The sequence below is a fragment of the Quercus lobata genome, chromosome 1 (genome assembly GCF_001633185.2).
Source record: "Quercus lobata isolate SW786 chromosome 1, ValleyOak3.0 Primary Assembly, whole genome shotgun sequence".
Lineage (NCBI taxonomy): Eukaryota > Viridiplantae > Streptophyta > Magnoliopsida > Fagales > Fagaceae > Quercus > Quercus lobata.
The window spans coordinates 27,593,955-27,606,659 of record NC_044904.1 but is presented as its reverse complement, the minus strand read 5'-3'; the positions used below and the strand labels follow the sequence as shown (position 1 = coordinate 27,606,659).

General features: G+C 35.9%; 1 protein-coding gene across 1 annotated transcript; it reads left to right on the top strand.

The window, feature by feature from the left end:
• The first annotated feature begins 70 nt into the window (after positions 1–70).
• LOC115951805 lies at positions 71–505 on the top strand. The gene has a single exon (XM_031068950.1). It carries the CDS (start codon positions 71–73, stop codon positions 503–505), a length of 435 nt encoding a protein of 144 aa, XP_030924810.1.
• The last annotated feature ends 12,200 nt before the right edge of the window (positions 506–12,705 follow it).

Sequence of the window (12,705 nt, the reverse complement as noted above, 5' to 3'; positions counted from 1 at the left end):
TTCAAGGCAGCTTGGGAAATGGAAAGTTTTATCTTAGTCCCTTCCTCAGCCCAAGTGGAAAGCTCCACCTATGGGCTTCTTCAAAATTAATATTGATGCAGTAGCTTTTGAAGATGGGAGGAACTCGTGCATCGGAGTAGTCATTCGAGACAACATTGGTGAAGTTATTGCAGCTTCAAGAAAGGTTCTGCCTGTGTCATTCTCGACTGAGATTTCAGAAGCTTTGGCCATGCAAGATGGCGTGCTTCTCGCAGCGGAAATGGAAGTCTCCCATGCTATTTTTGAGTCAAATGCCTTATCCATCATTCAAGCAATTAACGAAGGGATCCATGGTGGTGAGCTCGGGCACATAATCAGGAACATTAGGGAAGTGGCTGCTTTGTTTACTTGGTGCTCTTTTAAACATCTGAAAAGGGAAGGCAACAAAGTTGCCCATGAGCTTGCAAGGGTAGCTAGGAATTCTGGTGCTTCACAGGTTTGGAAGGTCTTTCCCAAGTCTTGTTGAGCATCTTCTTATTGAGAAGTCTGCTATTTCAATCTCTATTTGAAAAAAAGAAAAAAAAAAAAAGAAAAAAAAAAGAGGTGACATAATAGGAACTTGCAAGTTGCAATCAACCTAGCTGACCATTGGACATCGCCATCCACGACATGATATACTTGATTTTAGGGATGCATGGCATAACTGAGTGATGGAATTGTAATAATATTCTCACCTGCCTCGTCAAGAAAGGCGAATAAAAAAAAGAAAGCAAATAAATATGCATATTTGAACATAGCCATATTTTTGTCACGTCTGAAAAATAAGATTGACATATGAGGTATTTATATGGCAAAATCTGCTTCTTTCACTCTTTCTTTTCTTTTTTTTCATTTTTGTTTAATATTCTTTTCACTTTAAATTCATGGTAAAGTAATTTATAAAAATATTGTGAACTCTATAGATACATGCTAGATCATCCATTAAGAACAAAAACCTTTGCATACTTATTAAGTTATCGACCCTTCGCAAACTATTAAATTATTTTTTGGGTTGGAAACCTACGTGTTTAAGATATGATATATTTTAAGTTACAAAGTTATGCTTTTTCATTATTATTATTATTATTATATTTTAAGATATGATATATTTCAAATGTTGGTGGGAAGACTGAACTCCGAATCTTTCATTTGATAATAAAAAACTTTATCAGTTAAGGTAACAAGAATCCACATTATTTCATTTATTTGAATATTAGCTTATATGTAGAAGCAAGGGTTCAAGTTGGCCCCACCCAAAAATTCCATGCACCTTTATTACTTTTTTTTTTCTTTTTTTTTCTTTTTCAATTTTTTTTTTTTTTGTAAATATTTACTATAATGTCAAACTTAATTCAAAATATAGAAAATAAAGGTTTCCTAATTTATTAATGTTTTTAAATGTTGGAAGTCAGAAAAGATAAAATAAAAATAAAAAAGATAAAAAAGAAAAATTTTCTTAATTAAAGATTAAAAAAAATATAAAAAGAAATGCAATCTTTAATATGGTTAAGAGATCAAATTCTTAAGATGATAATTTATTATTGGCAGAAATTACATTTTCGTCCCTACATTTTCAAGCGATTCCCACTTTGGTCCCTAGATTTTATTTTTACCACTTTTAGTCTCTATCTTGAAAAATGCTTCCCATTTTGGTATGAAAATGCACACGAAGCAAATGGTAGAATTAAAAAAATATTAAAAATATTTTATTTTATTTAAAATAAAATAAAATAAAATAAAATTTTAGTTATCAATAATTTTAAAATAAAAATATTAAAAATTTTAGTTAAAATTAATTGTTCTTCATCATGTTCTTCCCTCAAGAACATGGTTGCCCAGAAAATAAGAAATTCAAGATTTTCTTCTCTTTTATTTCATTTTCTTAGCATCCAAACAATCAAAAACATATACAAAACCATGATAAAACTTAGATACTCTAACACAATCAACTAAGAAAACCTAAGACACTTAATCAAAAAAATAATAATAATAAAACAAACAAAACCTAAAACAAGGTCAGATCAAAAACAAAATATCAAAACTCAAAGCCAATCCTCATCAATAAAATACACCAAAACACAATTATGAGCTAGTCAGATCAAACCATGGTGACCATCAAACCACAGTGACCATTTGGGTTTAAAGAGAGAGAAGATCAGATCTTAGAGGATGAAAGATTGAAAAGGAAAATGTTGTCCATTTTCCACATTTTAAAAATTCTCAAATATAATAATAATTTAAAAAAAAAAAAAAACCACAAATCTCAATCTCTCTCTGTTGCTCTATGCTTCTTTTCTTTTCAATTTGAGGATTGGAATTTTGGAATCTCTCTTCAAATTCACAAAACGGGTTTGGTCTCAGCAATGTTTTCTTCACAGTCATCACCAAGCTACTACAACACACTTCCCTCCACATCCACAACCACTGCCAACACCGCCGCTGCGCACTCCGTCTTTGCCATATACCGTCCATGGCGTGAGCTCGTCCAACCATTCTCCTCCTTCACGTGCTATTACACACTCGGTGAAGCCACCACCCTCGTCAAGCACAACCTCAATCACTTCCGCGTGAACTACTTGTTCATCGCGCTCCTCATCCTCTTCCTCAGCCTCCTCTAGCACCCGATCTCCATGATTATCTTCCTCGCCATCTTTGTCGCCCGGTCTTTCCTCTACTTCCTCCACGACCCTCCACTCTTCCTCTTCCACATCACTGTCGACGACCGCATCATCTTGGCCTTGCTCTCCAGCATTACCATCGTCGCTCTAGTCCTCTGTTAAGGACATATTTTGTGTAATTGGCTAATCCTTTAACAAAACGCACTTTACTTGTAATTGGGTAGATCTAGGATGTGTTTAATACTTCAAGAAACCTTGTTTCAAGATCAAATGTTAAAGTCATCAAGTCTGTCCAAGAAACAAGTGAAGAAGTGCTGAGTTTTTAAAGCTCGATAGTTGCTTGACACCTTTCGACAGCTAGGCTATCTATCAAGCCTCTTAAGGTGTTTCTTATCGTAATCTTGACACCTTCTCTATAGTTGGTCGATCGATCGAGAAACCTTCTGTCTCCTTGATAGCTTCTTGACACCTGGTGGATCAATCGAGATGTTCCTCGACACCTTCTCGACACCTTATCTGTCGAGCTTTACGAATTTCAGATTTTCAGCCAATGATGACATGTATGTGTAGGGTTTCTTTTCTCACAACCCTAGACCTATATAAGGCTTATTTTAGAGGCCGTCACATAAGAGAATATAAGGAGAACATATGAAAAAAGGTGACCAATGCCTTATTCTCTCTGAAAGAAGCTACTGCATCTTTGCGCCTTAGGGTTTTGTAACCAATTGCTTCTTGATCTTCATTGTTGATGAAGTGAAGAACTTTACAGCCAACAATCTTCTTCTAGTTGGTGATTGAAGTCGTGTACTGGGATTCGCGCAATTGGTTAGTCACGTACTGGGATTCGTGCATCAAAGGGTGGCGTTCATATATTGAAGAGTTCAGAGGTTCTGAAGCGGTAAAAGGTTTCTGCTGTGAGTTCATCTAGGAGGATTGTAGAGTCTAGGGACAAAGGTTTTGTACTAGATCTGAAACTTCTCTTTTCTATAGTGGATTGCTTTTCGGGAAGGTTTCCTCCCAGGTTTTTTACTGTGAAACTAGTTTGTTTCATTGGTTTTCCTAAGATATCATATCTTGTCTTATTTATTTTTTCGATGCATGATTTTGACATAATATTGATGTTTGTTTGTTTTAACACGTTTTATTAATTATAAATCTAATTAACAACTTGGATTTAAAACTTGTTAATTCTATCAACTGAGGTCTAAATTTCCCAACATCCTCACCGATGTCAGGCTCAATGTCCTTGTTTCACTAACTCTAGGTTGATAATAATATATGGGACTACTTAAGTGTTTTGGGTTTTGTTAGTTGATTGTGTTAGAGTATCTGAGTTTGATCATGGTTTTGTATATGTTTTTGCTTCTTTAGATGCTAAGAAAATGAAATAAAAGAGAAGAAAATCTTGAATTTCTTATTTTCTAGGCAACCATGTTCTTGGGGAAAGAACATGAAGAAAAATTATTATTTAAATAATTAAATGATAATTAAAATTTTATTTTATTTTAAAATAAAATAAAATATTTTTAATATTTTTATAATACTATTTGCCACATGTGCATTTTCCGTCTTTGATGTAACGGCAGAGACCAAAATGGGAAGCATTTTTAAGAATAGGAATTAAAAGCGGTAAAAATAAAATCTAGAGACCAAAATGAGAATCGCTTGTAGGGACGAAAATTTGATTTCCGCATTTATTATTTTTATAAAAAATGAATGTACAAGTAATAAAATTTTAAACTAATTATATAATAAACTTCTTAATTTGATCTAGGTTTTGAGTTGAGCTCTAAAGTTTTAGATGCAGAGATAATTACAATATATGGTTTAAAATTGTTATAATTTAATGATTTTACAAGTTTAACAAAAATTAACATAAGTTGTATTTGAGGTTTATTTAATTAATAAAAATCATTTCAAGATAATTATAAGTTGAATTTGGATAATTAAAAAAAATTACAATACAACTTAAATTTTTATATTAAAGCCAAATAAATAAACACAATATAATGAATTTGTTATATTTGTATATATAGCTTTTATATATTTAGCATCAAAATACCATTTTGTAGTTACATTAGTGTTTTTTTTTTTTTTTTTTTGAATTGGTCTTTAGTATTATATATATATATATATATAACCGAAACTTTTGAAGCTCCCACAATTTTCCACGTCAGCACAATATTAAAAAAATAATAATAAAACAAAAAAAATAAAACCAAAAAAAAAAGTCATAAATTTTTAATTTTTAAATCTGATTTATTTCTTTTTTATTAAATATATATACTCTCCTTTCACAAACCAAATACTCTTACCTGATATAATTCTGAAACCAAAACCCTCTGAAACCAAAACACAAAAGGCAGAACCTCTCCTCTCGACAAAACAAAACCAGCACCCTTCCTTTCGACATTACTCACCAAATGCAGAACCTATGCACTCTCTCAAACGCAGATCCAAGCTATTTCATAGAAAGCTTGCAAGGGCACGACCATGGGAGCCAACATTTTCAATCTCCGACCCAGCCTCCATATCATAGCACTCTCTCTCGGTATCTCTCAATTAATCTATGAATAAACTCTTTTCCTATTGTCTTTAATTAGGTTTTTTTGTCAATTTTAGGATTTCGTCTTTAATTAGGTTTTTTTTTTTTTTTTTTTGGTCAATTTCAAGATTTCATCTTTAATTAGTTTTTTTTTTTTTTTGTCAATTTAGGGATTTCAATTCCTAACCCCTATTTTCTCTCTATTCTTTTTTGTTGAACTCAGGGAAACATTCATAGAAATTCAAATTCTACAGGTTTTGTAAGAAAGTGGAGATGTATTGAAGAGCCTCCCAACCTTCAAAATCTGACAAAAATCCTACAGGTTTTGCTTTACCTTCAAGTTTTGCTTTATTTTGCTATCTAGGTTTTTTAGCACATTTGATTTAGCTTAGCTTAATCATTTGTTTGATTGAATAATTATTTGGGCACCTAAAATGTCAGCCTTCTTCAGTCCCCTATTATTTTTTTTTTTCAAACCTTCTACCTCTTTTGTACAAGTTCATGTCTTTTTTAATCAAATTTGTCAAATTTGTTTAGAAATCTATAACTATAAACAAATTTAATGAGGGCTCTATAACCATTATCTTATAAATAGTTTTTGCGATAATGTTTATTCTTTTTTTATAAATATTATATATATTTTCTGTGCACCAAACCAATTCACGGCTGTTCAGTTTATAATTCTTTGTACATTTGTGTTGTTCCTTCTCTGCAACAGATTTAAAATAGCAGATTTCAATGAATACCAAACAGCAACAGATTTAATTCTTTGTATATTCGTTTGCTGTTTTAAAGCAGGTTTCATTCTTAATTTTTGCTTTTCCATTCACTTTTATTTAGATTTAATATTCTTGATTAATTTTTGCTTTTTTATTGCCTTTCTCTTCAGTCTTTTCCTCCATTCAAATCAAGGTTAAAGGTATGGTATTCGTTTGCCTCTGTACTAAATTTCTGATTTTTTTTTTAATATAGGGTTAACTATTTGTCTATGTACATCTAATTTCTAAATATTGTAGTGTTCTGTTTACATTTAAAGAACTCATGAAACTTAATTTGAATTGTAACTTATCATGTATAAATAAATTTTTTTTTTTGAATTTTAAGTAATTAATAATTGCATTGGTATGCTGTTGAGACACACAATCCAAATAAAATTGTAAAAGAGTCATGAAGGTTGGTTGAATTTTACTTTGTTTTAATGATCATGTTGATTATATGTGTGCTTTACCTATAAACAATTGCATTGTTGTATCTTTTGGAGTTTGATTTTTAAAGCTAGAACTCGCATGAGCAAATTATATATATATATATACATATTTAGAAATCTTGCTCCCACAATGATGATTGCTACAATATATATTGAGTGAACAGTAACTGGTCACTGTTTATGAACAGTGTTTTGTCCCCTTGCTTTTATGGAATAGTAACTCTACATAGTGTTTTGGACTGTGCAGTGAATAGTGCTCTGTCGGCAACTCTGCTGGTGCAGGTACTGTTCATGGAATAGTAACCGGATTTGCAAAGGTGGTTCTTGAGCTTTTCTGGGCTTCTGGAGCTGTTCTGAAGCGTCTGGAAGCTATTCTGGAAATGTCTTAATCGCTGTCCAAATTATAACCATCGTAAAGATCTTGAGAATCCTGGAATGGGTCAATTGGGGCACGATTGCAAGATCCTTTTGACCATCCAGCAAATGAGTCTCCCAATAAGTCTATCGGCCGTGAGATCTGTCAGATTTACCAGGATTCATCCTCTCCTAGAATTTCTGTTAGCACCTCTAGTAGTCCAGAAGACAGGATTGATAACAAGGTTCTCCTCCAGCCAGGAAACCCTAGCAAACCAGTCCAGGCTCTAGAAAAACCCTTATTCAAGCTCCCCACGACTAGACAAGCTAGCCTCAAACCTAAGGACCAAACGGCCTTACAAGTAGTAGCCCAAAAACTTGAAGATCTCGTGAAAAAGGAACCAGTCACCCCTTTACCAGATCCCACCTCAACCAGCAGGGAACAAAGGCTAGAAACCTTGCATGCCCATTCAGCTTCTAATAGTTCTAGCAGAACCTCCTCAGAAACTGAAAAGGAGATAGAACATATAGAAGACCAATTTCGTGGCTTACAGGTGAATAGGCTTTACCAACCAAAGGTAACCCCAACCAGCCTTACCAAGAATTGGTATCCCAAACCAACACCACCTGACCTCCAATATGAGGAAAGATCCATGCAGTTCACAGTATCCAGTGGTAAACTCTATGAATGGAACATAGATGGTTTATCCGAACAGGAAATCCAAAACAAAATCCAGCATATAACCATGGTAGCCAATAACTACCTAAATGATGGTATTCCAAATACTGAGGTTGTAGAGCTCATTGTTTTAGGATTCACTGGAAAACTGTTACTTTGGTGGAACAACTGCTTGACAGAAGCTTCCAAAGAAAATATTAAACATGCTGTTCAAAAGGATGAGGATGAGAACCCTATCTTTGATGAACGTATTGGGAGAGGTGTTCCCGATGGAGTCAACACCCTGATCTACACGATCATGAAACACTTCATAGGCAAACCTAGCAATATCACATCTAGGATTTATGACCAGTTGAGTAACCTTAGATGTAAGAACCTTGGAGAATACCGGTGGTATGAAGACGTGTTCACCACTCATGTCATGCATAGAAGCAATTGTAACTCTCCATTTTGGAAGGAGAAGTTTATCAATGGCTTACCCACACTGTTTGGACAGAAGGTCAAAGAAACTCTTGCCAGCTCTTTAGGTGTCATAGACTATGATAACCTAACCTATGGAGACATCTCTAGCACAATCCGAAATGAAGGAATGAAGATGTGTAGAGACCTCAAAATCCAGAGCCAAGCCAACAAGAGCAAAGCCAAGTACAAAATAAGGAATTTCTGTACCCAATATGGTCTACCTTCAATTATCCCCAAAAGGAAATCCAAACACAGAGGAGAAGAACCCTCTGAAAAGTCTCATAGGAAGAAAACTACCTCCAAATATTATAGAAAACAAAAGTTCAGGACTGATGATTTCTATAAGAAAGGTAGATCCAGCCCCACAAGAAAATTCACACCTAAAGCATCAGGAACATGTTTTAAGTGTGGAAAGAAAGGCCATTTCCAAAAAGAATGTAAAGCTAAGGCAAAAACCCTTATCAATACCCTTGTCAGTGACCAAACTAGTAAGGAAGAAATCTTCAAACTCTTAGAACTCGATCACCTAAGCAGTGAGTCTAGTGACCAAGAGAAACACCAGTTGTTTAGGACATCTTCTGAAACCTCTAGAGTATCTTCTAGTTCCTCTAGTGACACAGACGAAGTCCTAGCCTGTCAGGATAGTTGTTGTAGAAACAAAACTGTCCATGTTCTTTCTAAACAAGAAGAGCTTCTCCTAGATCTCATAGAACAGATCAACGACTCAGAAGAAAAAGCTCAAAGACTCAGTGAGTTCCACAAAACCCTAGTTAAGGAAGCCAGTACATCCAAACCTAGGTTTCAGGAACCCAAAGTCGATTTGGAAAAAATCTACAACAGATTCACCAAATCCAAGAAAGAGATAACTATCCAAGATCTCCAAAAAGAGATTAAGGATAACAAAGCAGAAATGAGAAACCTTAAGCAGGAATTAACCATCCTTAGGGTTGATCACGGTCTCATGGATCTGAGAGTAAAAAATTTAGAGTATACTTCTCATCAAGGCAATGAGGACAGAATCTCATTACAAAACCCTTCTGATGATGAAGTAGATGAAACGGTTAATCCCACTGCAGATATGGAACCGGAACCATCCAATGGATCGTTCTTGCAAACCATCAGTATAATTAACTTCCAGAAATGGCATTCCAAAGTCAGGATTGTCATTAGCAAGGATTTTCAATTCGAGATTGTAGCCCTAATTGACTCAGGCGCCGATCTCAACTGCATTCAAGAAGGAATCATTCCCTCTAAATACTTCCGGAAAACCAAAGAACGGTTAACTTCCGCAAGTGGAGGTAAAATGCAGATTGAATTTAAAATCCCAAAAGCACATGTTTGCCAAGACAATGCGTGTTTTAAAACCACCTTTGTTCTTGTCAAGAATATGACAGATAGAGTCATCTTAGGAAACCCATTCATGTGTCTGTTGTACCCTTTCACCACGGATAGTGAAGGAATCACTACCCATCCTTTTGGCCAACCAGTCAAGTTTAAGTTTCTTAGAAATCCAGAACCTAAAGAGATTGAGAGTCTCCAAAAAGTTTCTGTTTTTAAAAATCTTAACCTTCTCAGTGTCAAAACCCTTTCTGATAACCCAAATCAAACAAAGAACCTTGATCAGAATATATCATCTGATAATTCTTTGAGTCTCAATCAATCTCATAAATTACCATCTCATCACATTGCATATAAAAATATTTGCTCCTTGACATCTCATGATTTTAACAAATATGTTTTCAAAAATAACCATTTTGTTAATACATGGCAGGAAGAAAAGCAAATATTTTTTTATACTAGCCCCACTCGTAAGTGGAAGATGGCTTCTTCAAGCAGGAACAAAGGAAAAACCCCTATTCAGGGTTCTCCTTCCCAAAAGCATGAAGGCGCTTCCTTTGGTTCAGAACCCAGGGAAGTAACATCCCTTCTAGAACATGTTCCGCTTCAAATAACATTTTCAGGTGGTAATATGAATATCACTTTGCATGAAGTTTTATCCATGAATTTCCAATTTACAAATGGAGTATAGACGGGACTTCCACCCTCCATCAAAATTGTCCTCGATAACCTTCAAAGAGCCTTTACCCAAAACAACACCCGCCTTTTCCAGAGAACCCTCAGAGCACTAGAAATACACCTAGTAAACCTTGAGGCTGAAATTGAAATAGGACGAATGTCCATTAGTCAACTCTTTAGCAAAGAGGATATCCATTCAATGGATAGAACGACTATCATGGGCACTGATTACGCCAGGTTAAGTCTTAAGACTCAAAACCAGCTAAGAAGTGCAGTTGCCAACTTGCCTTCTGATATACAAGAACGTATATTTAGAAGCAAGGCTATGTCTGAATCATGTGACCTATGGTTCAAACATTTAAGGTTACTCAACTGGTCATAAATCCTAGATGTGATATTGCTAGGGTGCCTATGAAGTGTTTTATGATCGTGTAAATCAGGGTATTGACTCCATCGGGAACACCTCTTCCAATACGTTCATCAAAGATAGGGTTCTCATCCTCATCCTTTTGAACAGCATGTTTAATATTTTCTTTGGAAGCTTCTGTCAAGCAGTTGTTCCACCAAAGTAATAGTTTTCCAGTGAATCCTAAAACAATGAGCTCTACAACCTCAGTATTTGGAATACCATCATTTAGGTAGTTATTGGCTACCATGGTTATATACTGGATTTTGTTTTGGATTTCCTGTTCAGATAAACCATCTATGTTCCATTCATAGAGTTTACCACTGGATACTGTGAACTGCATGGATCTTTCCTCATATTAGAGGTCAGGTGGTGTTGGTTTGGGATACCAATTCTTGGTAAGGCTGGTTGGGGTTACCTTTGGTTGGTAAAGCCTATTCACCTGTAAGCCACGAAATTGGTCTTCTATATGTTCTATCTCCTTTTCAGTTTCTGAGGAGGTTCTGCTAGAACTATTAGAAGTTGAATGGGCATGCAAGGTTTCTAGCCTTTGTTCCCTGCTGGTTGAGGTGGGATCTGGTAAAGGGGTGACTAGTTCCTTTTTCATGAGATCTTCAAGTTTTTGGGCTACTACTTGTAAGGCTGTTTGGTCCTTAGGTTTGAGGCTAGCTTGTCTAGTCGTGGGGAGCTTGACTAAGGGTTTTTCTAGAGCCTGGACTGGTTTGCTAGGGTTTCCTGGCTGGAGGAGAACCTTGTTATCAATCCTGTCTTCTATCCTATCAAGCTGTTTTCCTATGACTCCTAAACACTGGTTGGTATAGTTGTTTTGCTCTATTACCTTCCTGACAACTTTTTCTTCTAGAGTTGTAACACACTTGAAGGGGGAGGCAATAACATCAGCACCACGGTGGTTAAGGAGTATGGCTTCTTGGGGAGGATGACTGGACCTAACAATTTCTGGTTTGTTAGTACTGGGTGCATCCTTTTTAGGGAGTAGTTTCCAGTTGGTTTTGGAAATGACACAGTTCTTTTTATGCCATTTGAAATGTTTTTCAAAGTATTCAAAGAAAGGATAATAAGCTTTTACCTCTTTCATGAATAACTTCCATTTCTCCAAAACTTCAACTTTCTGTTCCTTGGTGTGGTTGGCTCTATAGGCTTCTCTTTTAAATCTGTTCTGTTCAGAATTAAATTCCTTTTCAAGAGCGTCCATATCAGGGATGAACTCTTTTGTCAACATTAGGAGCTGATGGTCATATTCAGTTTCTTGCTGAATAGGATTTCTAAAATCAGATCCTGATGGTGAGGGAGGCTTAAGACTGTCTTGACTATTGCTGTCTTCTTCTTGATCAGCAACTAAGTCTTGCTTGGCTGTGTAACAAGGGGTACTAACCTGGGAGTGGTCTTTAACACCTTGAAACTGTGGACTTAAGTCTCTTCTAGATGTAGGAAAGGGAGCTCGTGTTCTAGACAAACTACACTGGGACGCAGGTCTATCTTTAAGGAGGATAGTTGGCTGCCTAAAGGGTTGGCGTAGATCTACGGATCTAGACCTTGGTTCTTGGTATGGCTCCTGGTGCAGATCTAATGAAGACCTGGGCCTGGGTTCATCATATTCTAAGGGTGATCTAAACCTAGACTGGTCAAAGCTAAGTCTAACCGTTCCATCGGCTAACTGCTAGACAACATCTAGATCTGGGTTTCTTACAGGATTTTGGATCTGTAGAGGATAATTTTCATTCTCTAAAGTCCATTGTGCTGGGAATGTGATCTCAGACCATTTTAAGGTTTTGGGTACCTAGACTGTAGATCTGACATCTGAAGTTTGGATAAGAGTGGTTTCACCTGCCTTTCTCTTATCTAATGCTTGGATGGACATGTTAGTCCTCATGCACTTATAATACACTCTGTATATAAGAACAAGCTGTTTGGTGCCATGTAATACAAGGATTCCATGGGTTTTAATGTTGAGGGTGAGGACCTTCAGGATGTGAGGGTCGTCAATTGCAACGGTGAGGTTTGGGAAACAGTCGAAGTGAACTGGACCATTACTCAAACTGGATTCTATGGTTCCTAGGAGACTATCATTAAACCTGATGAGACGGGTGTCTCTAAGGGCCATAAGGATTGAGTTATTCAACCCTTCTCTGATCAATGGTTTTACTCCAACTTGGACAAGTCCTATGTGGAGGAATCTATGACCATTTTCCCTGTGAGCTTTCACGGCTGCAGGGGATAACAAGTAGCATGTTTCATACTCCTTGTTGATGTTGTAAACTTGTTCTATAGTCCTAACATGGTAGTCCGTTCGGAAAGACTTTTTCAAGGACCATGACGAAGACTTATAGACTTGGGTTGTGGGAACTTTGGGTATGTTCCAATCTCCTAACTTCTGATCTA